Source organism: Cricetulus griseus, chromosome 3 (genome assembly GCF_003668045.3).
Source record: "Cricetulus griseus strain 17A/GY chromosome 3, alternate assembly CriGri-PICRH-1.0, whole genome shotgun sequence".
Taxonomy (NCBI): Eukaryota; Metazoa; Chordata; class Mammalia; order Rodentia; family Cricetidae; genus Cricetulus; species Cricetulus griseus.
In genome coordinates, this window is record NC_048596.1 from 245369249 (window position 1) to 245391506 (window position 22258).

Sequence of the window (22258 nt, forward strand, 5' to 3'; positions counted from 1 at the left end):
AGTTTAAAAATTCTATTATATGAAGTGCTTTTCTTTATACGTTGAGAACCACCAAAGCATAGAAGCAAGTCAGGGCAGCTAGAGCTGTAGCTCAGTTGGGATAATGGTTGCCTAGCTTCCATGAAACCCTGGGTTCAATTCCAAGTACCATATAAACTAGGTATGGTAGCACACATCAGATATCCCACCACTTGGGTAGTTGAGATGGCGATCTGGATGTTCAAGGTTGTTACAAAGCGAGTTGAAGAACAACATGAGATATTGTCTCAATCGATAAAGGTGGGATGTGTCATGTCATACTAGCATGGGTAACAATGAAGTTAATGCCACCTAGTGTCTACCCCAGCAGCTTTGTCTCACAAGCTATTTGTACTCGAATCATTTTCAGTGGGTCCAGGATTGAACTAAAGAACACAAAGGAAGTGGCAGAGCATTGTGTACACAGTGACAGTAGACAATGGTTACCGCATCCTTATTTTAAATCTGCCTTGGGGCCAACCTTCTCTTAGTGACCACATCTCCCTGTGGTGGTGGGTGTCACATGGAATGGGCATCCCTTGCTCAGGGTCTCACTCCTGGTCCTCAAAACCTCTGGGACCATGGGCTGAAATAACCTCTATTTTTTTTTTTTTTTTTTTTACAGTCAGCCAGGTGTGGGTATACAAGAGGAAATGAAGGAGGAGAAAAGATTCATCTCAAGTAAATGGCAATTATGGTGACCTCCAAAACCTTTCTCTGGCATTTTCATCACATCTAAATGCCTATTTTAGGGTCTTAAAAAATACTGTTTAGCTAGGCAGTTGGAAGAGGATAATTTAAAATCATCCTCGGCTGCAAAGCAAGGTTCAAAGTCAGTCTGGGGCATATTAGACTTGTCTCACAAGCAAAAATAATAATAATAATTGTTGGGTTAGTGAGATGGCTTGGCAGGTAAAGGCACATGCCCAGACTGAGGAACTGAGTTTTATCCCTAAAACCCAAATGACAAAGGAGACAACTGTTCCTGCAAGTAAGGTGCCCTGGGATCTCTGTTTGTGAATGCAAGGCACACAGACATGCCTACCTCCTACCCCCATACACAAGTAAATAAATGAATAAAATGAAATGAATGAATAAAAGAATGAAATAAATGAAAAAGTGTCCATTCTTCAGGGACCTTATAAGTGTCCTGCCCATCTAATAAATCAGTTGAATCAACAAAGTTTAACTGTTCTATTTTTTAAATTAAATTACCCTTTTCTTTTTATTTTGAATAATTTGATATTGTGTCAATAGGAAGCTAAAGTCTCCCTTCCTTCTCGAACAAATTCCAGAACAACAGACCCCTCACCCAAAAGGGGATAGTACTAGTTTGGTAGAAATTGCACTGCATGCTTGATGCACTGGGTTTAATCCCCAGCATCACAAAATAAAATAAAATTGTAATCATTTTTCAGGCTTTGCAATCCAAGCACTCCAGAGGCAGAGACAAGAGGATTACCACAAGTTTGAGGCTGCCTAGGCTACATAGAGGTTGGCAGGACAGCCACGACAACATTGTGAAACCCTAAGGAGAGGGACAGAGAGAGTGCTTTCAGAATAGAATATAGACTTGGATTCTGACCTCAGAACTAGGGTCTCCTGCTGCAGTGCTGGCGCCTCTCTCATCTTTCCTTTTATAAAGTCAGGCTCACAATGTCTTTCCAGGCATTATGAAGACAATCCAGTAAATCACCCCCTCTCAAAGCCTCTATCCTGTTGATGAGGGCCTAGTAAGAGCACTGTGGATGCACCCAGCAGCCCTTCTGTTGTAGCATTCCCAGACTTCCTGTAAGTGACTGTCTCAAGCCCCTCATAGGAACAGCTTCTCATTTTACATCCACTCTCCACCTCCAATCTATGCGTACAGGCAGGAATTGAATACTTTCTGCATTCCCACAATGCCCTGCAGAGAGCTGACTGTGTTTCTAAAAACCTTCATGATGGACATAAATCTTTACTCTTCAAACTGGCATATTGATCCAAACAAAAATGGTCATCAATAATTCACATCTGATTAAGAATGATTTTCTAATTTCAGAAGATAAACTAGATACACATCCGAAGCCACAAAAGGCCAACCCAAGAGGCATGTGGAAGCAACCCAATAAAGTCAATCCTCTCCACTAGCACCAAAGAGCCCCCTGAAGTGTGTGCCATCAGCACTCACAGAGGAGAGAGTGTTTAAATGAACTCCACAAAAATGGTCTCCACACGGAACACTTTTAAAGCCAAAAGGAAAATAAAATTTTTGTTCTTCAAATGAGACAAACTCTCATTTTATAAGGGCTCATCCAAGCAATTGCTAAACTTTAACAAAAACAAATGTAGCACATTTGGAGCCCAGGGGATGTGAAAGGCAAGTTATTTACTTAAGGCGACATGGGGCAAAGTTAAAATTTTGGTGTGTGTGTGGGGGGGGGGGCAAATCTAGGTGTCTCACTATCATTTTATAATCCATACCCCTAAAGCATATAATTGAAAACAATTAACAGGAGGGGTAGTGGTGGGGGAGGTCCTTCTGTATGTTGTGAATATATGTTTCTTTTATTGGTTGATAAGTAAAGCTGTTTTGGTGGACAAACAGGATGTAGCCAGGCAGGAAGTATAGGTGGAGCTACCAGACTAGGAGAATTCTAGAAGAGGAACACTGGAAGTGAGTCACCATCAGGGAGACACCATGTAGCTGCCAAGGAAGCAAGAGATCCTGGCATCACTGGTAAGCCAATATCTTGTGGAGATACACAGATTAATAGAAATGGGTTAATAATTAAGAGAGAGCCGGCCAATAAGACACCTGAGCCATCAGCCAAACAGTTTATAATTAATATAAACCTTTGTGTGTTTATTTGAGATTAACAGCTTGAGGACTGGGCAGGACAGAAAGCCCATCTACAGAGTAGCAAAGAGACTGCTCTAGTTATCCAATTACAAAGCATCATGGAAGAGGACGTAGAGGAATGTGGTCCTTTTGACTAACTCTTCCTGCTTCATCTGACACACAACTGCTAGTGTCCATTTACTTTTTAAAATTAACACATAACAGTGTTGACTGCTGTGGTCAGTGTTCTTTGTTAACTTGACAGAATCTAGAATTTTCCAGGAGTCTGGACCCTGAGCTGGCTTGTGGGGGATCACTTCAATGACATCAAGGCAAAGCCTGTGAGCTGTGAGCTGTGAGCTGTGAGCTGTGGGCGGGACCATCCTCTTAATATTTGGGCAAGGGGATTGAATAGCAGGATGCATCCACCATTCTCTGCCTCCTCATTGTGGATGCCATGTGCTCAGCAGCTGCAAAGCTCTGCTATCTTAACTTTCCTGCTGTGAGAAGGAACCCTTGAACTGTGAGCCACAGCAAGCCCTTTGTCTCCTAAGTTGCTTGTCAGAGCATTTTATCAGAGCAACAGGAAAGGCAATTAAGGCAACCAGCATTCTATGGAAATGCTCATTATGTCACTGCTCAGAATGACCTTTCTTTATCTGTGTCCTAATCGAGCTTCCCAAACTCTTGTCAAACATCTTCCCCCACTGAGAACCTGAAGCGTTATCACAGAGGGTCATCCAAATACTTGAACACTCTTTTCTTCCCTCACCTACTCTTTCTACTTAACATTCCCAATCATTACATTAATGATATTTGTTTCTACAGTGATATAGTTCAATAGTCACCAGCAGGCTCACCCTATTTGAGATATACCTTCCCTGAATTTACTGTTCTGTCTGGAAGCCTCAGTAAAATGACAGGGGTGGGCAGAGCTGGACTACCCACTTCCATCCTCTGAGTTGACAGAAGTGCAGTTGGCTTCTTCAGCAACCTCATCACCCAACTAACTCATGGTACACTTGCAGGGACTAGCAGGCTCCTTCAGAGCTCCTGGGTTGCTGAACCAAAGCATAGAAACCCCTCACAATAAATGCCATCTTGAGTCACTTTCAACTTGTCCCTACTTCTTCCACCAAACAACTTCTTAAGGAAACAAAGTTCTTTTCCTCTTTGGCTATTTCTTTATACAAGAGAAACACATCCATATTCCTGATGCTGAAGAGAGAAAATCCTGAGTAAGAAAATAGCCCCACCATCAAGCCATATCAAGACAGAGTGGGAAAAAACACCCAGAGTCAATACTATTGCAAGGGCTAGGTGTGCTGGCACAGGCCTATAACCCCCAGGGAAGGTAGAGACAGGAGCATCAGTACACAGGGAATCGGACATTAGCCAGACAACACAGCAAGACACAGCCTCAATACGAAAAGGACTCTTAGACTTACTGATGGGGACAATTACTGAGAGCCACTTCAGTGGACATATATAGGGGTCATGTTTCAGATTGTTACAGGCTGGGGAGGTTAGCCAAGTAATGATCTCAAGGAGAAAAAAAGAGTTCAAGAGTGTTGAGAAAATAGCTCTTTGGAGAAGAACTAGAGCTTGGAGCGGATAATTCTGGGCCCGACTTTGTGATATTTAATCCATAGACAAGCTCACAGTGCATCCATGAAACCTGATACACGGTATATGGCTTTATCTACGACACAGTGGCAGAAGGTGATACCTGCAGTAGGTACACAAAGCCTAGAATATTTACTATGTTAGACAGTTTCCCCACACCTGGTTAAGATGGCTTATCTGGTGAGTGAGAGCAGAGAATTCAAAAACAAAAAGACAGTATTGATTCTTACAAAATCCTAGACAAAGACACCAGACAACCAATGCATGAAGAGCCATGTGATTTCAGAATGTGATTCTTCCCTTGTCATCTGGGGGCATGACCACTGGTTAGGGGGTTCTGGAACAGTTGTCACAAAAGGTCTTTTCTTCCTGTATTTGAATGTCTTAATACTTCAAGGTACATCTCCCCTGAAGCCGCTGAAATGATTCAAGTAGGAAAATAGCTGGTCATAAAATCCCAAGAAATCCCCAAAGTGAAAGGCGGCAGTGTACCTAGTACTTAATGACTCAAATAATTCAGAATGAGCCACCAAGGCAGAGTTAAGCATCCACAGCCCTCTCCTGTGTGCCGTTGCTTTCCATGAGAAGATGAAAAGAATCTGATGTGAAGAACAAGCACTTTTGTGGTTTTGTGGTTTTGTTTGTTTCTATTTACTTTTGGTGGGTTTTTTGTTGTCATTGTTTTGGTGTGGGGTTGGGGGTTGCTCTCTCAATCTGAAAGAAGTTGGAAAGACACTGGATTGAGAAAGAAGCTTACATTTTGGTATCTCATTATTGGAAAGGAGGCAAAGGTATGGTGTTAACAGTCTTGCTGCTTTTAAGGTTAAACACTGGAACCAGGGCTGAAGTAATGGTTCAGTGCATAAAAGCACTGCTGCTCATGCCAAGGACCTGAGTTTGGTTGCCAGAAAACATAGGTCTGGCAGGTCACAAAGCCTATAATTTTTGCTCCAGGCAATACCTTTTTCTGGCCTCTGTGGGCATTTACACTTGTGTACACCTATCTGATACCTCTATTAAAAATAAAAATAGATCTTAAGAAAAAATTAAAATCTGTTAGAAACAGTAGCTGTAAAATATTCAAGTAATGCTAGTCACTAACAGGGGAAAAATTAGATTTTTAAGGCTTGGCAAAATCTAAATAATCCTTTCTCAAAAGTTGTGCTAGGTCAGAAATACTAAAAAAAATTCTTGACACATATTACTTGACTTTTCCTAATTAAGTAAAACATGTAATCAGTAGACGTGTGAACAGTCCTGAAATGTCTAGGAGGGTAGGTTCACTCAGCACTCTCTGAGATAACCAATGACAATAAAAGGAATCCTGTCAGTTTCTCTCAACCTTCAGAGATAACCACTTGATTTTGCTGTGGCTTTCACCTTAAGTTGTTTGTGTGCTTTTGTTTTAATGTTTTGAGACAGGAACTTATGCAGCCCAGGTTAACTCAAACTCTGTCCAAAGTCAAAGATGACTATGAACTCCTCCTAATCTTCCTGTTTCTGACTCCCAAGGCTGAGATTATAGGCTTGAACTACTGTCTCCATTTCCGAACCAAATGTATCTTATTTTTCATATATATATATTAATGATCAAAAATTGCATGATTCCATGAAATGTAAAGTAGAACTCAGCTCTGTTTCTATTCAGTTTTCTTCTTCAATCCCTGTCTTGAGTTTTCACTTTCACAGTCTCCTAATTTTCAACACTTACAAACAGCAACAACAACAACAAAAAGTTTTTCTCCAATTGGTAGCTTCTAGGATGCCATTTCTTATTGCAGTTCCTTCTTAATGCTCAAAAACACTTTTCTCTCCTTCCATCTGCTAGGTCCTCCGGGAACTAGGCCCTGCGAGCCTCTGCTGACAGTCCGGAGACAGTGGGGCCCTTACCTGCTGGGTGGTGCTGGTGACAATGCCCTGCTGGAGGCGGTAGGCCTGCTCCTGAAGGTATTTTCTAGTCTCGTGATTCCGTAGCAGATAATTTTCTATCTGGAAATAGAACACACATATCTCTCAAGAGCACATTTTTACTCCTCAGGGAATAAAGTTATCAGGCTATGAGTCAGTAAGCATGGCCCACCAACTAGCTCTTTGAGCCCATAACTCATCCAGACTCAGACAGAGCTCTGACACTGGAGTTTATCAGAGGTGCTTTTAGCTGGAAAATGAGCTTTCAGAGGTAGCTGAACTCATTGTTGTGTGAGTCTGAAGCTGACAGAGATAAGCCAGTGGCAGCAGCTGCTGGCTCAGGCTTCTCATCCCTGGGTGGCAGGAGATGAGAAGTTTTAACTACCAAGCAGTTCAGAAATGATTCTCCTCAAAAGAGGGCAATTGTACCCTCTGAACCTCAACTTCATCCACACCCCAGAACTGATCAGCACCTGGCTAATTATTAAAGGAAGCAAGGAAAGAGGGGAAGGCAAGCATGTGTGTGTGCGGGGGGTGGGGCTGGGGGTTGTCAGGGAAAGGGAAAGAGGAAGAGGGAAGAAAGGTTGAGGACAAGGGAGGAACATAGGGAGGGAAATATGGATGGAGGGAGGGAGAGAGAGAGAGAGAGAGAGGGAAGAACTGATGGGGGAAGTACTTCTGTGTATGTTTATCTTATTGATTGTTTATATAAAGTTCTGTTTGGCCAATGAAACAGCAAGTTAGACAGGACTAGGAGTCAAAGAGGATTCTGGGAAATGTAGTAGAGAAGTGGTGATCCAGGCAGGAAGTGACATAGCAAGGTGACTCATATTTGAGCAAGGAGAAACAGGAAGTTCTCTCCTTTTCCCCTTCGCATCCTCCAGCAGCAGGATGCAAGCCACTGGCAAGAGAGGGCGCCAACGAAAGGCATTCTCTATAAGATAAGTCTTATAAAATATATAGATTTATGATAATTGAGACTGAGCTAACATATGAGAATCCTAGTCATTGGCCAAGCGGCATTTGAACCTAATACAAGTCTCTCTGTGTGTTCATTTGGGCCCTAACTCGGGCGGGCGGCTGGCGTAAAGCGCACATGTGGTGGTGGGGCTCGGGCGGCTTTTGGCAGGAAAGATTTATCGTAACAAGTAACAGTTATAAAAGTAGTAACTTTGGTATAATCTAATTTTAATAATCTACCAAATTTTCATAGTTTCGATTTTAATAAAGTCATAGCAAATAAGAAAACATATCCCTGCACAAAGCAAGAAACCCTGAAGTGGTTTGACAATTAGTATACAAACTCTTCTTAAACTGGGAAGGCACAAATTATAACCAGATGGAAAGGAAGTGTTTATGAAGATCAACAGACTGTGGGATGGGCCCTCTCTGTACACAGGGTGCAGGATGAACTAGTTAGAATGCTAAACACCTATGAGGAGGGTTTTCACTGGGTATGGTGTTGAAAGCCTACAATTTCAATACTCTAGAGGCATAAAAAAGAGTATCACTGTGAGTTTAAGGTCTAGCCTGGGGTACACAGGCAGTTCTAGGACAGCCTGGGCTACATACAGAGAGCTGTCTCAAAGAAATAAATATACTTTCAAAGAATGATCTGAGGGACTGGAGATACGACTCAGTTAATAGAGTGCTAACATAGCACACATGAGACCATGCATTCAGTTCCCACCACCACAGAAACAACATGGTAGTGCATGCCTGTGATCCCAGTTCTGGGAAGGTGGGAGCAGAGGGCTCAGGAGTTCAAATCTGGGCTTCTGGATATGTCTGTGGAGGATATTTTGATTACTGTTAATGGATGTGGGAAGGACCATCTCAATCAGGGGCAGGACCATTCTCTGGGCAGGGGAACCAAGACTGTGTGAAATGGAGAAAGCAACTGGACACAATCCTTGTTCGCTGCTTCTTGACCTCAGATGTACTGTGAGCAGCTCTCCGAAGCCTCTACACCTATGGTGCGCCCACCATGTGCTATAGCTTATAAATAGGAACCACCATTAACCCTTCCTACCTTGAGTTGCTTTGGTTAGAGTATTTTATCTTAGCAACAGGAAGAGAAACTGGTTACAAAGTGTTCTATGTGTGACTGCTCAGTACAGACACACACACACACACACACACACACACACACACACACACACACACACACACACACACACACACACACACACACACACACACACACACACACACACACACACACACACACACACACACACACACACACACACACACACACACACACACACACACACACACACACACACACACACACACACACACACACACCCCTATAAACATCAGCAGCTACACCATAGGAAGCAATCATATGCAGTGAAATCAGAAGTGACAAAGGCAAGATAAAAAGGACTATAAGGCCAACCTGAGTTAAGTGAGACACTGTATCCAAGAGAGAAAAGAATGATTTATGGTGGATAAATTGTGCCATCTTGGTTTATCCTTCCCTTCTTTATTGTTTTAATAATGTGTCTTAACCATTTGCCTTTTAATTTGTCACTGCGGTTCCCTGGTTAAGAATGTCTAATAACTGTGAACCTCTTACTGTTATTACATTTTCATCTTAATTTTCCATATGCTAAAATAAGTACTATTCAATTGCAATTAGGAACAATTAAACCCAGACAGTAATTACCTGCATCCCAGGAAAGAGAAAGCAGAGCAAAAGCTCCTTCCCAGCAAACACTGATGAGGCAGTAGAACAGAAAGCTCCCTTCCCCCAGCTGAAGCTACATGAACACAGCACGAGCCCTGTTTTTTTTTTTTTTTTTTTTTTCAGTGTTTGTCTTAACATCCAAAATACAAGTTTATAATACATTCAGGTCTACTTCCAAATAGCATTACACATTTAATAAAAAGTGCAATCTCTTGTCATGAGGACTGCTGGTCTACCTTCATCTTGTCTCAGCATGCTGTCATTTGCTTTACATCAACATACATTAAGATATTCAGTCACCTTGCATCTCCACACTGTGACAACCAGTCATCTCAAGTCTCCACATGGTATTAGTCATCAGAGGTCACCACAAATACAATACCCAGTAGCCTCATGTCTCCACACACTATGACTGAGATCCAGCACACTGTTACTAGGATTTCTTTAAGGAAGCAATCATCTCTTAGAACAATTTGAACTAAGAAAAATGGAACTTTATTTTGCCTTAATTCCCTCTTTAATGCTTTTTCGCTCTCTCTATGCACCTGAAGAACTTGCATGCCTCAGCATGGCTTTGTAATGGGTGTCTGTAATCCTAGCCAAATTCTTAGTGGCCCTTCCCTTCCATTTCCTCATCTACACAGCAGAGATGAAACAGAACCATCTCTTTTGCTGTTTTAAAGGCTGCACCCATGTTAATTTATGATAAACATTTGAATGCTGTACCTGGACCTCATACATTAAAATATTTATTAGCATCCCATTAAACATAATTAGGGTACAACATATTTTTTCCTATTTATATTCATATATATGCATATACACATGCATGCATACATACGTATAAAAGTGTGTATGTGTGTGAAAACTAAAGTTCACAAGAATTAAGTAATTACTGAAGGCTACAAAGTTGGGAAAAGTTGGGCTTTTTGTTTGTTTTGTGAGCTAGGGTCTCACTCTATAGCTCAGACTAAACTTGAACTCAGAGAGATCCTCCTGGGAGTATAGAGGTGAATTACTATACTTAGGTAAGAATTGGTTTTAAAGTCATATATTTCAAATGAAAATCTGGAATAATTTCTTTTGCCATTATAGATCTTTCCCTGGTACTTCCTATTATTCCTTTATATTCAAAATGGTTAAGAAGGCTCTAAGCACATATGATGGGAAATATACTAATTGCAGAGAATGGAAAAGTTTGAAAATCTCATGGGCTTTTCCTTCAAGAAGCTCATGGTCTGTGTGATTGAAGAAGAAATGTCCCCTGTAGGCTCATGTATTTGAATACTTGGTCTTTGGATGGTGGCACATCTAGGGGAGGTTCTTGATCTTTGAAAAGGTACAGCCTTGCTGAAGGAAGTACATCACTGGGCATGGGCAGACCTTGAAGGCTATAACCTTGCCTTACTTCCTCTTCTGCCTCTCTGCTTCCTGTATGTGGCTAGAAATGTGGTCAGTTTTCTGCACCTGCCTCCATGCTTCCCTTGCCTGTTGTCAAGCCTTCCTCTCCATAATGAACTCTATTCCTCTGGAACCATAAGCCAAACTAAGTCTTTTTTTCTTCAAATTGGCTTTGGCCAGTGTCTTGTATCACAGCAACAGAAAGTAACTAAGAAAGTCTGTTAGGAGAGAAAAGGAGAGTAACTTAACTCCATGTCCAGGTGAGGAAATCCCAGGAGGGCCACTCCATCAGGGGAGTGAAACCGCCCCAAGGATTCATTGTGAGTGCTCTAGACACTAGATTTCAAACTCAAGAGCCAAGCACAGTAGTGTAGAAGGAGCTGAGTCTTGACCAAAGAAAGGCAATGGTTCTCAAACTTCAATGACCAGAAAAGCCAGTATAAACAGACTATTAACTCTTATGTCAGATTCAACATTGCAGTTCCTTGAGATGGGGCAGAATGAAAAGTTAGAGCTGGAGGCAGAGAGAAGGCAGATCTAGATAGAACTACATTCTGTGTTAGGGAGATGAAGTTTTATTTATCAGAAAAAAAAAATGTGCCAGTGAAGGATGGTGTGAATGTTTCGCCTGTTTAGATTTACCATAAAAGATGGTGGCTAATTTTTCTAACATGGAAAAGAGACAGGAATTGCCAAATGTGGCATTATTAACACAGGGGCAAGAGAATGAGAAAATAGCTTTAGCCTATATAATCTGGCAACTGTGTGGCCTATTGGCTAACAAAGATGTGAGAAAGGAAAAGCCAGATTTGGGAGTCTGGCTAGAGGATGGTACCATGGTACCATCAAAGAGAGAGAAACAACTTCAAAGCTCTAGAAAAAGCACCAGAGTGAAAATGGAACATAGGAGCACATCTAAACTTAGAGATATGTAGTCATAAAAAGCAAAGGATGCTTGTAGTCCTTGACAGATATAGGCAGAGGACCAGAAGTTCAGGTCATCCCTTGATACACACTGAATTTGAGGCTACCTTGGGCTATAGAAGACCCTGTCTCAAAAGACCAAAAACAAACAAACAAACAAAATCCTGAAAAATGAGATATGGGAAAGCTATTGAACAAGAGATGCCTCGGCTCCCCACATTCTCCAAAGATGAGGAGGTGTCTATACTTGGACATGATGATATAATAAGCATTTTACTGTATTCCCCTAAAAGTTCATGCAAGGTTTAGGTCTTCATTATTTTTTTCCACACCCAGTTAAGAATCATGCCAGTCATGATCTTAAGAATACATGGTTTTAAAAAGCTCTATGAGAAAGTCATAGCCATATGTTCAGAATAAGTATAAACACAATTCAAATGTGAGCACAATGTACTCAGCTCTCTCAGTTGTCAATACCTTCTGCAGAGCCTCTTCTGTCTTCTCAGGGTTTGTTTTAAGAGCTTGGGAAGCATCATACATAGGAATTGGCATGAATCTCAGTGTGTAGTTCCTGGAGAAAGGAACAAAAAGCATACACTTTAAAAAAAAACCATTCTGTTATCACAATTGAGCACTTTTTTTTGAGATCTAAAAAGATAGCTGCAAGAATATCTTTTACAAGTCAGACACAGTGGTGCACGCCTTTAATCCCAACATTCTGGAAACAGGCAGGCAGATCTCTGGGAATTTGAGGTCAGCCTGATCTACACCAGATGCTGTCTCAAACAAACACACCAAAGAATTATCCTTGCTAAACTGGTGTACACTTGCATTCCTAGTACCGGGAAGGTTGAAACAGGAGGATTGCTTTGAATTTGAGGCCAGCCTTGACAATACAGGAAGTATTAGTCCAGCCAAGACTACAAAACAAGTCCAGGCCCCACAAAACAAAATACCTCTCTAAGTCACACAGCCATAAAGAGCCCTAGATTTTGCAGAGTAGTCTTAAATATCCATATGCATTAAGGCTGGATGACACCATTAATGTGCACTGTCCTACAAAACAGAGATGAGGTTGATGAATGTAGTTTTGCATTCCATTCTAAATTAACATGAAAGACAAAATCTCATTGGAACTGGAAAGATGGATGGATAAAGAGTCTAGGAAGAAAGTCTAGTATCAACTAGTTTCATGGTTGCAGCTATCTACAGATCTGATGGTACCTGACAATTGAATGTGATAGCAAGACCAAAATGGGTACAAGAAGGAAACAGCCTGGCATTGGTGGCACATGCCACCAGCACATGGGAGGCAGAGGCAGGCAGATCTCTGTGAATTTGAGGCCAGCCTGGTCTATAGAGTGAGTGCCAAGATAGGCTTCACAAAGCTACACAGAGAAACCCTGTCTCCAAAAAAGAAAAAAAAAAAAAGGAAACAAAACCAAATAAGATGTCAAGCCATTAGCACCCACAAAATAGTGTCTTCTATTCTGGCATTCTTTGGATAAATATATCCATAACATGTAACCATCTCTAGAATAAGCCTGGGGAAAATGGGTGGCCTGCCTAGCTAGGCACCCTGATCCCTGTGAGCCACTGTTCAACTTGCCTAATAAATCAGCCAAAGCCATCATGTGCAGAAACCAGCTATAGAGTACTATGCCCATGCTATGTCATTGCTATTGGTAGGCTGATCAGACTCAAGAGTGTAGGGGACAGCCACTTGGGGTGAAAAATACCACAGAAATTGGAATCTGGCCTACCTCAGAGCCTGCCCTGCTCCATGTTTCTGTGTGCCTGGACAACCATTCCCACTTGCTATGAAACACACACTCCAACACAGCAGATGACTGCTCACCCCCACCCACAAGGTGACTGTTCACTTCTACAGCTTGCTGTTGGGGGGTGGGAGGGAAGTGATCTATTGGGCCATTTGATGGTATACCTGGGCATTCTTCACATATAATGGAGTAACACTGGAGTCATGCTTTAGATCTCCAAACCATGAGCAGCTGTGAGTCTTATGGACATTTAGGTGGCTATCACCAGAATAGTGACTTAGCAACTAACCCCCCTACATAAGGCACTAGTAATGAATGAATAATCAAAAAAATTGTTTTATTAGCAACAATTTAGATAGCTGTTTCCTCATAGAGAAAACAGCCATGTAGTCCACAAGATAGAGTACTTCAATACAGAATTAAACAAAAGAAGGCTGACATGCCCCTACAATTTTAATTTCTATCTTTGTTTACTTTGTTTTACAAGTTGTTTGCTTATAAAAGGAATGAGCCAAATGGAATTAAAAGACTATAAATCTTTTTATAATCTTTCCCACATCCCATTTTTATCATATTCCAGACCAGCATGGTTGATTTAACCAACAGTGATATGGAAGATCTGGCACCCTGGAGCCCAGCATACATAATTGACTGATCCAGACACACCAGCATCCACTGGGAAATGGTGAGGACTGACAGGGTGTGTTCCTGGCTTCTCTTAAATGCCAGTCTGGGATGGCAGTGTCCTGCAAGATTGGAATGGCTGCTGTGATATGAACACAGTAAAGATCACTGTTCCTGCTCTAGCGACAGACACAGGTGGTTTTGTAGTCACAGACAGCTCTTGGAGAAGGTGGTATACTGTGATGTGGTAAGCTGCCTCCCCTATACTCTATAGCCTGGTGTTACTACAAATAAGGAAGCCAGGCGGGTTACTTGCCCTGTAATCCCTGAACTCCAAGTCAGGAGAGGGGCCAGAGGACTGTTCCAAGTCTGAAATCAGCATGGTCTACCATAGCAAGACAAGGTCTCAAAAGAGGGTGGGGGTGAGGTGTGTGTGTGTGTGTGTGTGTGTGTGTGGTGGGGGCTAGGAACTGAATCCTTCTTATTTTGTACTCTGATTCCTGGCTCAAGTAGAAGCATGTGATTAAGAGCAATAAGGTATTTGGAGTTGGTCATGGTAGCACACATCTTTAATCCCAGTACTTAGGAGGCAGAAGCAAGTGGATCTCTGTGAATTAAGGCTACGTAGTGAAACCCTGCCTCAAAAAACCAAACCAAAACAAAAGAGAAATTTAAAGAACATTAACTCTTATCCTCTCCCTAGGGAGAAAATAAAGAATAAACGAAGAAGTGAGATACGCCATATGCTGGCTGATGGGGCTGGAGACAGCACAGTGGGGAGTGATCCAGGACAGTGAAAATTTCCTCCCTTTCTTGGGGAAAGGGCTTTTCCGTGGCAGCCCCATCTCCCAGTGTGTTTTAGTACATCTCCTGTCCAAGGCTCAGAATTTGCTTCTAGCATTTCTGAAAACTGATGGTAGCCAGGTTCCACTCTTATCACACCCATCCACACCAGACCCAGGGATTAATGAGGGTAGGAAGAGGGTTCCTGCCTGAAAGTCTCAGATAAATAGTGACACCGTTCCTTCTGATTCTAGAAGCACCATGGTCCATGTGCACAAGTTCCAGTAAGAAAATGTCATCTTTAACATTTTTTAAGGCTGCAGCAATTAAGACAAGATTCTGCAAGAGCAAGAACAATTGCCTGGCAACAGCACCTCCATCAATGAGCTGACATCAAGTTCTGCCTCAGGTCCCCCAGACCAACAAGCTTCCTGTCTAGTAAGCTCAGTGAATTTTCCCTGTTGGCCTTGCCTCAACCTCCATGAATGTGCTCAAGGTTAACAAAGGCACATGGGTTGTCCACATGATGTTTTGCTCTTCTGGGTGAATGCTAGAAACACCTCTCTGCTTTAGAGACACTCTGATTTCTTAGTCTGACATGAGTCAAAGCAGAAAACAAGACATTCTAGTATTATTTTCATCCCTGTCTATTATTGTTACTTTTTTTTTTTCATTTCATTGATCAGAAAAGTACGTAGGGCAGCAAATAACAATTGTAACTATCAGTAGCAACTAAAATAAAACTTCTATAGCAATAAAAGAAGCCTGGGACTCACCATTAATCAATGTCATTTTTATTATCTGGACTATACACACATCCCCGTCCCCATCTTTACCCTCATGTTGTCCAGATAAACAGAAGAGTAAACCCAGTGCAGAGGGACTGTGGACCACAAAAGCAGGAGGAACAGTGACCTCTGATGACCATCTGCTTTGGCAGATCATTACCTCCACCCTTGTTCTGCACTTGAGAAAACTCACATCAGAGCCAAGCCACTGGTCTCCTGAACTGCATGGCTGGTTGGCAAAGATCTGATTTCTACCTATAGTTTCTTCTACCACCCCACAGGTGGCACTAATGCCATTGGTTCTTCACTGCTCTGTCAGAGAAGAATCCCAATTAAAACTTACTTTTCCATAGCAACGGCTATATCTTGAAAGCCTTGTGCAGTAATGTTGTTTTTGTCCCAGATGACTGTCCTGTTTGGAAATGAAACCATGTCAATGATCAGACACTGAGATGAAGATGATCGTCTTGCTGGAGATAAATCGCTTCGAATCAACACTGTCTAGGCACATCCAACCTTTTGACATCCTGACAGAACACTCATGACCAAAAGCCATGCAAGGCAGTTACTTATTTTTTTAGAAATATCGTAATGTTTTAAGGAAGTTTAAGAGTGTGTATTGGACTGAATTCAAAGCTATCTCTTGCTGCATGCAGCAGCATGCCATCCACAGGACATAGGTTGGACAAGCCTGTAAGCATTTAAATAGCATTATGTAAGCAACGAATAACATTCAATTGTTTCAACAAAACAAAAATGGCCATCTCACCCAATAATTTTTCTTTCTTTTCTCTTTCCTTTCTTCCTTCCTTCCTTTCTCCTTATCCATCAATAAGTCTATGTATACATTCAGGAGCGTCCCAAGCAAGTACTCTGATGAAAGTATGAAACTACTTTCTTTCCAGCAGGTACCCTGGGAGGCCCAGACTTCCCAGAAGGAGCATCCGCCCCTTGGGGCCTGGACAGCCCTGCCTACCTGAGCTTGGTGTTGATCTGCAGAGCCTTGGCGAGCATCTTCGCTCCCATATCCCCCATGCCATTTCCACTGATGTCCACTTTGGTCAGGGAGGTGTTGCTGCCCAATGCATTGATGATGATGGTGACCTCAGCCTTGAGTTTTGAGTCAGCCAGGGACAAGGACTGCAGAGGCTGTGGGGCAGACACACACAGCACTGAACATTCTCATCAAAGTAATGACCACTATCCAGCTCTCCACAGAGAACCAGTGATTGGACCCAAGAGGATGAGGCTGGAACCTGAAGGTTAGGGCATCAAACAGACCTCCTAAGTGAAACTTGGAGAACAGGTGCTTTATTGCTGAATATCTGGGGCTTCTATGGCAAGCCCAACTTGTCCCAACTGAGGCATTATTCTTTTCTACCCAAATTATTTTTTATAAGTGAAATAATAACCCTAAAACACAGGAAATCAAAACCACCGAAGATAAATAATGTTTTATTGATGACTATTTGCTAAGCATTTATTGTATCTACCCACCGCCTAGTCTTTTTATATGTTGACTCACACATATTTGTGAGCCTAGACTTTAACAGCTGAGCCATCTCTCTAGACCATGTGATTCAATTAACCCTCTTAGGCACCCATAACATGGACACTGTTATCATTGTCATTTACCAAGCAAGAAACAGCAGGGATCAGCATGAAGTAGTGGGGAATACAAGTCTGTAATACCAGCATTTGGGAAACACAAGCAGAAGGAGCAAAGCCAGCACAGAGTGCATGGTATTCCATCTTACCAAAAAAGCAAGACAGAAAACAAAACAAAACAAAAACCCACACACAAACAAAACAAAAATAACAACCAATCAACCAAACAACAATAACAAACAACAACAAAATAAGGTCATGAACTTAGCAAAGAGCTAAATTGGGATAGGTGTGAATGTGCTAGTTTCAGATTATGTGCTTTCAAAACTACATTGCACACCCCAAGGAGTTTATTTTAGGACAGTTTTGGTCATCATTCTTTAATACTATATTAAGTTTCCGTGAGAAGATATGCCTGCAGTTCAGAAACAAAAAGTCAAATCTGTATGAACTGTTTACCATATACTGTATGTGACTGCAAAGCAACACCTTCTCTGTTCCCTTAAACTAGGAACTGAAAACTGCACAGGTTTGGTCTGGCCATCAGGGTACCTACGCAAACTCTTTTGTTTTTTGTTTTTTGTTTTTCCGAGACAGGGTTTCTCTGTGGCTTTGGAGCCTGTCTTGGAACTAGCTCATGTAGATCAGGCTGGTCTCGAACTCACAGAGATCTGCCTGCCTCTGCCTCCCAGTGCTAGGATTAAAGGCGTGCACCACCACCGCCCAGCTCCTAAACAAACTCTTAACAGGGCTTCTTCCTTGTGCCCAGATCACTCAACCTGCTCTACTGTCTCCCTAGACCTGTGGGCATCTGCGTTTGCAAAACTTGGTGCAAGGTATAGCTTAGTGAAATGGGATGAATCCCAGGGCATGAATCACCAAGGCATTAAAACTCCTAATTCAGACCCGGGGAATGAGGACGTCTTCTGGATGATGTGGAGTGATTTACTCTAGCCCCATTAATGTAAGCAGCTCTGACATCCCAGGCAGGTGAATGGCTAGAAGATTCTAAGGTTTCTCTTAGTGGCCTATGAAATTAGGGCACAGCATGAATCTGATTGATTTCTATGACAACAAGCAAACACAACATAAGATCTACCTATGCCTGCTTCACCAGGCCCATGGTCATGCACCAATGTGTATAAAAGAAAAAGGTCTCTCTCAATGAATTACAAGGGACAGGATGAGGGGGGTGGAGTTAAAATTTAGACATCAGTCAGGCATGATGGCTCCCACCTGTGATCTAGCACTTGGGAGGTAGAGGCAGAAGGATAAATCAAGGCAAGACTGTACTACATGGGACCCAGTTTCAAAGGAGTGGGATAAAAAAATATAATATTCAAATATCTTCACAAATATCATGTGACTTGTTTAGACTCAGTGACTACACCATCATCCTTGACATCCAAATGAAATGCTGCTGCTCAGACTCAGCCCAGGACAAATCAGAAGGCAATGGCACAGCATTCAGAATCAAACCTATTCAAGTGAAGGGGACTGGTAGTGGCTAAGACAATGAAATGACATCTCAGCCAAAAAGCTAAGGGACTACAGTGTTCTTAATATCTTACATTCAGATAAATGGAAAACAATGAAAAATTCTCAGACTTGGGCAACCTAATGTTGTGAACAAAAAACACATATGCAACACCACTTTACGGAAACAGGTAACCACATCTCCCCCCTTTCTGCACTCTCTATTCCACCACTACAAAAATGATCTGCCATGGCTTCTTTCTGATATTAGGAAACTTCCAGATCAAAAAGCTATCAAATTATTATTCCATCACAACATTCAAATTCTAATGCACCCCAATTAATACTTAAGAAAAATGGGTAGACCCACAATGGCAACAGGAGAGCCTGAAGTACATACATATTTATAAGGTCAGTTCTTCCAATTCATGGCACTTCTATACAGCCGTACTACCTGAATGCTTAATGCTGAATCTAGACACAGGCTCCAGGTTGTAGGCCCTCCTAGGGGAGACTCATCCTATTTTGTGGCTTACAACATGGGTTTCTCTGTAATCCTTCAGAAAAGATTCTCTGCCTTGTTGGTCACTCACTGTCACCATCTTATGAATCTGGATGCAGCTGCCATCACCTACAGTGGAAAATCATACTGGAATTCTCAGGAATCTGGGTTTCCCCATTGAGTATCATGTACAGTTCTGGATGACTGAGATATTAGATGGGCTGCCAAGGAACGTGTTCCACAGAGGGCAAAGTGTCAAAGGAGAAGATTACTTCTAAATGCCCAGCTCTTACTTAAGCAAAACCAAAACTTGGCCCAAAGGAATCGGTTTTCTGTGAAATTTTTTAATGCATGAGGCTCAACTCCTAATCACTTTAGAGGGATTTGCATATTACAGATTCCTAAGTAAAAGAAAAAGTGGGTGATAATTGTCTTTTGAAAACCCCACATCATTTCGGTGACACAAAAATAAAAAAGCTATTCATCATAAAATTATTATCAACATGCTAATCAAACTTGTAACTCGGCAGAATTCACATTTACATAGCCAATGTGTCATCTGCAAATGTGTTTTCTCGTGCATTTTTAAATATAGAAATTTTCTTTAAGTAAGAAACTCTAAAACTACAAAAACAATTTGAAGACCATTAAGCAATAACCAGAACTTGAAATATATACAACCTTCATAAACTTAAGAACTTCTTATAATATTTACTAAGGCACATATTTGGGGATTAATACTAAGTATGATTTTGTAAATTTGAGTTCCCAAATCTTTTTAAATTGGGCCAATCTCAGAAAATCTGAAATGTTAGTAAAACAGAGTGGTACAAATTCAAATTAAATGTATGAAATTAGAATTACACTCCAATTTTACCCTTGACTTTACTAATCTAATAGAAGGGGAGCAAAATAATGACGTTATTAGCAGACAAGGACACAGAAAATCAGCAGAATCCATTGAATAATTGAGTGTTTAGCATAGGTTAGAGATTACAGATACATGTGAGAATATCAAGAAGACAGAATTTTCACATCTTAGGTGAAGAGAGATCTAGTGTAGCAGAACCCACAGCCCCATAGCTGCCTTAGGGAAGTCAGCTTACAGATGCCATAGAATATTCTATCATTTCTTGGTAGAAGTTCAAAAGTGGAAATGATATTTTTCAAAATGTGACATATTTCACCTGATACATGTAAGAAATTACCCTACAACTCACAGTGTGGCTCTTAATAATGGCAACAAGTATTTGAATTTTAGAAACTGTTTCATGACTTTATCCTCTGAAAAGGATAAAGTCTTAAGGAGCATCAAGAAATTGTAACATAAGACACACCACTCTCAATTGAATGAATTCATGACAGGTCTTCTACTTTGTCTGTTAAATAGCTTCCTTTTCTCATGCACAACAGAATTCTATTTGAACTGAAACACCTTCACTTTGATCTAAGTCTTGCTCAGAAGCAACTAAAAAGGCATAAAAATATAAGGAAGATGACTATCGAGTCCAAGCAACCACTTAAGATGAGAAGAAACTTCCCTAGTATCTGAAATTTTGTATAATTACTAGATGAAGTTCAAATTGAAAACATGATGTTACTTCAAATAATTCATGGTAAAACAACCAGCTAGATAATCTGAAGACTGGTGTATTAGCTGGTTAGGATGCAGATAGGCTTAAGAGTTAATTTACACCTTGGCAACCTCTTAATTTGGGTCAGTGAAATGCCCAGTGGGTGAAAGTCCTGCTGCCAAGCCTCACAACCTAAAATCCCTAAGAACCACATAGTAGAAGAGGAAAACTAACTCCTATGAGTCACCCTCTGACCTCCAGACGTGCGCAGTGTTACTTCTGAATTGGTACACACATGCATGCACATTCACACATGCAGAATACACATTGATGATGATCATGGTGATAAATGTTTTCAAAAGTTCTTAGTTTTTAATCTTTCTGATGAATGGGAGAATAGAATTTTGAATATACTCAAAACTCCACTAAGGCATATTCTTTTTTTTTGTTTTGTTTTTGTTTTTTGAGACAGGATTTCTCTGTGTAGCTTTGGAGCCTATCCTGGCACTCGCTCTGGAGACCAGGCTGGGCTTGAACTCACAGAGATCCGCCTGCCTCTGCCTCTCAAGTGCTGGGATTAAAGGCATGCATCACCAACACTCGGTGGCATATTCTATTTTTTTAAAGACCGATAAAATCTAAATCATGAATTATCTGAAAGTGCATCAGCATCAGTCCAATAGAAACAATCACAGAGAGTAAAGTGTGTCATCGGATACTCACAGAGTCTTCGTCTTGGATCATCTGCACTAAGTTGTCCAACACAGGCGTCAGATTTCTAAAGAGATTTTAAAGACATAGACAGTGGAATCAAATCAAAAGCTGTCAGGAGGCTGGTTATTTTCATCATTATCATATAAAAATTCAAAACTCTTACTTGGATTTCATATTATTAAAATTTTTGCCTAATGCCAGGTGCTGTATTGATCTGTTTTTACTGAGCCACACAATTAGGGTAGATAGGTCGGATTCTAAACCTGGAAAGAAGAGTAAAGACAGCATCAAAACACAAGTAGAGAAGTGAAGTCATGCCTGTGCTGAGCTTGGTGCCCCATGACCCTCAGTTTTTATTCTTAGAGGAGCTCTTTGCCCTTTTACCATGTCCTAGGAGTTCACAGAGGTGAACTCATTTTCTTCAAGGATTTACCTAAGCCTCCTCTATGGTCCGTGTCCATGCAAAGTCATCAGGATCCAGAAATCATATTGTCAGTTTCCCCTCTCCCACTATACTCTCACTGTTAGGTAACTTGTTATACAGCTTTCTATGCAAATTTAACAGGATCAGGACACTCACTAAACCAGCAGAAATACAGCAAACTAAGTAAACATTTTTATGACTACCAAGAAGTTAAAAATGCTGGACTCAGATCTTTTACCACAGGATAGAGGATATTGTATGACTTGTTTTAGAATTTGCATCTTGGCCTGTGACTAGTGTGCCATTTTCCCCTTCCTTGCTTGTTCCCATAGCGTTTTTGTTTCTTTTGTGTCTTACCGTTGTCAGAGATATCTAAGCTGATGATGTTCTGGATTTCAGCAATGCAGCCTTCTAGCACTTGAGCTCCTGCTGACCTCAGCTAGAGAAAAAGACCAAACACGAGGTAAAGTGCTCTTCCTGCTGCAGGAGAGACTGAAAAATCCCTAACAGAATGTCTTAAAATAAGCCATCAAAAACCAAATGTATATCAACTCCAAATGAAGGGAGGATGTTATTAACAATCGTAAGAGA

At 41.2% G+C, this 22258-nt stretch overlaps 1 protein-coding gene and 1 long non-coding RNA gene across 6 annotated transcripts in view; one reads left to right on the forward strand and one right to left on the reverse strand.

The window, feature by feature from the left end:
- Positions 1 to 22258, reverse strand: part of Carmil1 (capping protein regulator and myosin 1 linker 1) — a 278033-nt gene that overhangs the window by 63229 nt on the left and 192546 nt on the right. For all 5 annotated transcript variants that reach the window (XM_027409345.2, XM_027409351.2, XM_027409347.2 and 2 more), the window contains exons 18-24: positions 22025 to 22106; positions 21407 to 21506; positions 21253 to 21307; positions 16346 to 16518; positions 15713 to 15781; positions 11871 to 11964; positions 6356 to 6454 (exon numbers count right to left, since the gene is read on the reverse strand). In XM_027409345.2, the coding sequence (XP_027265146.1) occupies positions 6356 to 6454; positions 11871 to 11964; positions 15713 to 15781; positions 16346 to 16518; positions 21253 to 21307; positions 21407 to 21506; positions 22025 to 22106 (672 nt within the window). The remainder of the gene's footprint in view (positions 1 to 6355; positions 6455 to 11870; positions 11965 to 15712; positions 15782 to 16345; positions 16519 to 21252; positions 21308 to 21406; positions 21507 to 22024; positions 22107 to 22258) is intronic.
- On the forward strand, positions 11958 to 15344 carry LOC113835007. Its single transcript, XR_003484118.2, has 2 exons — positions 11958 to 13859; positions 14836 to 15344. It is a non-coding gene; the product is annotated as an uncharacterized LOC113835007 (long non-coding RNA).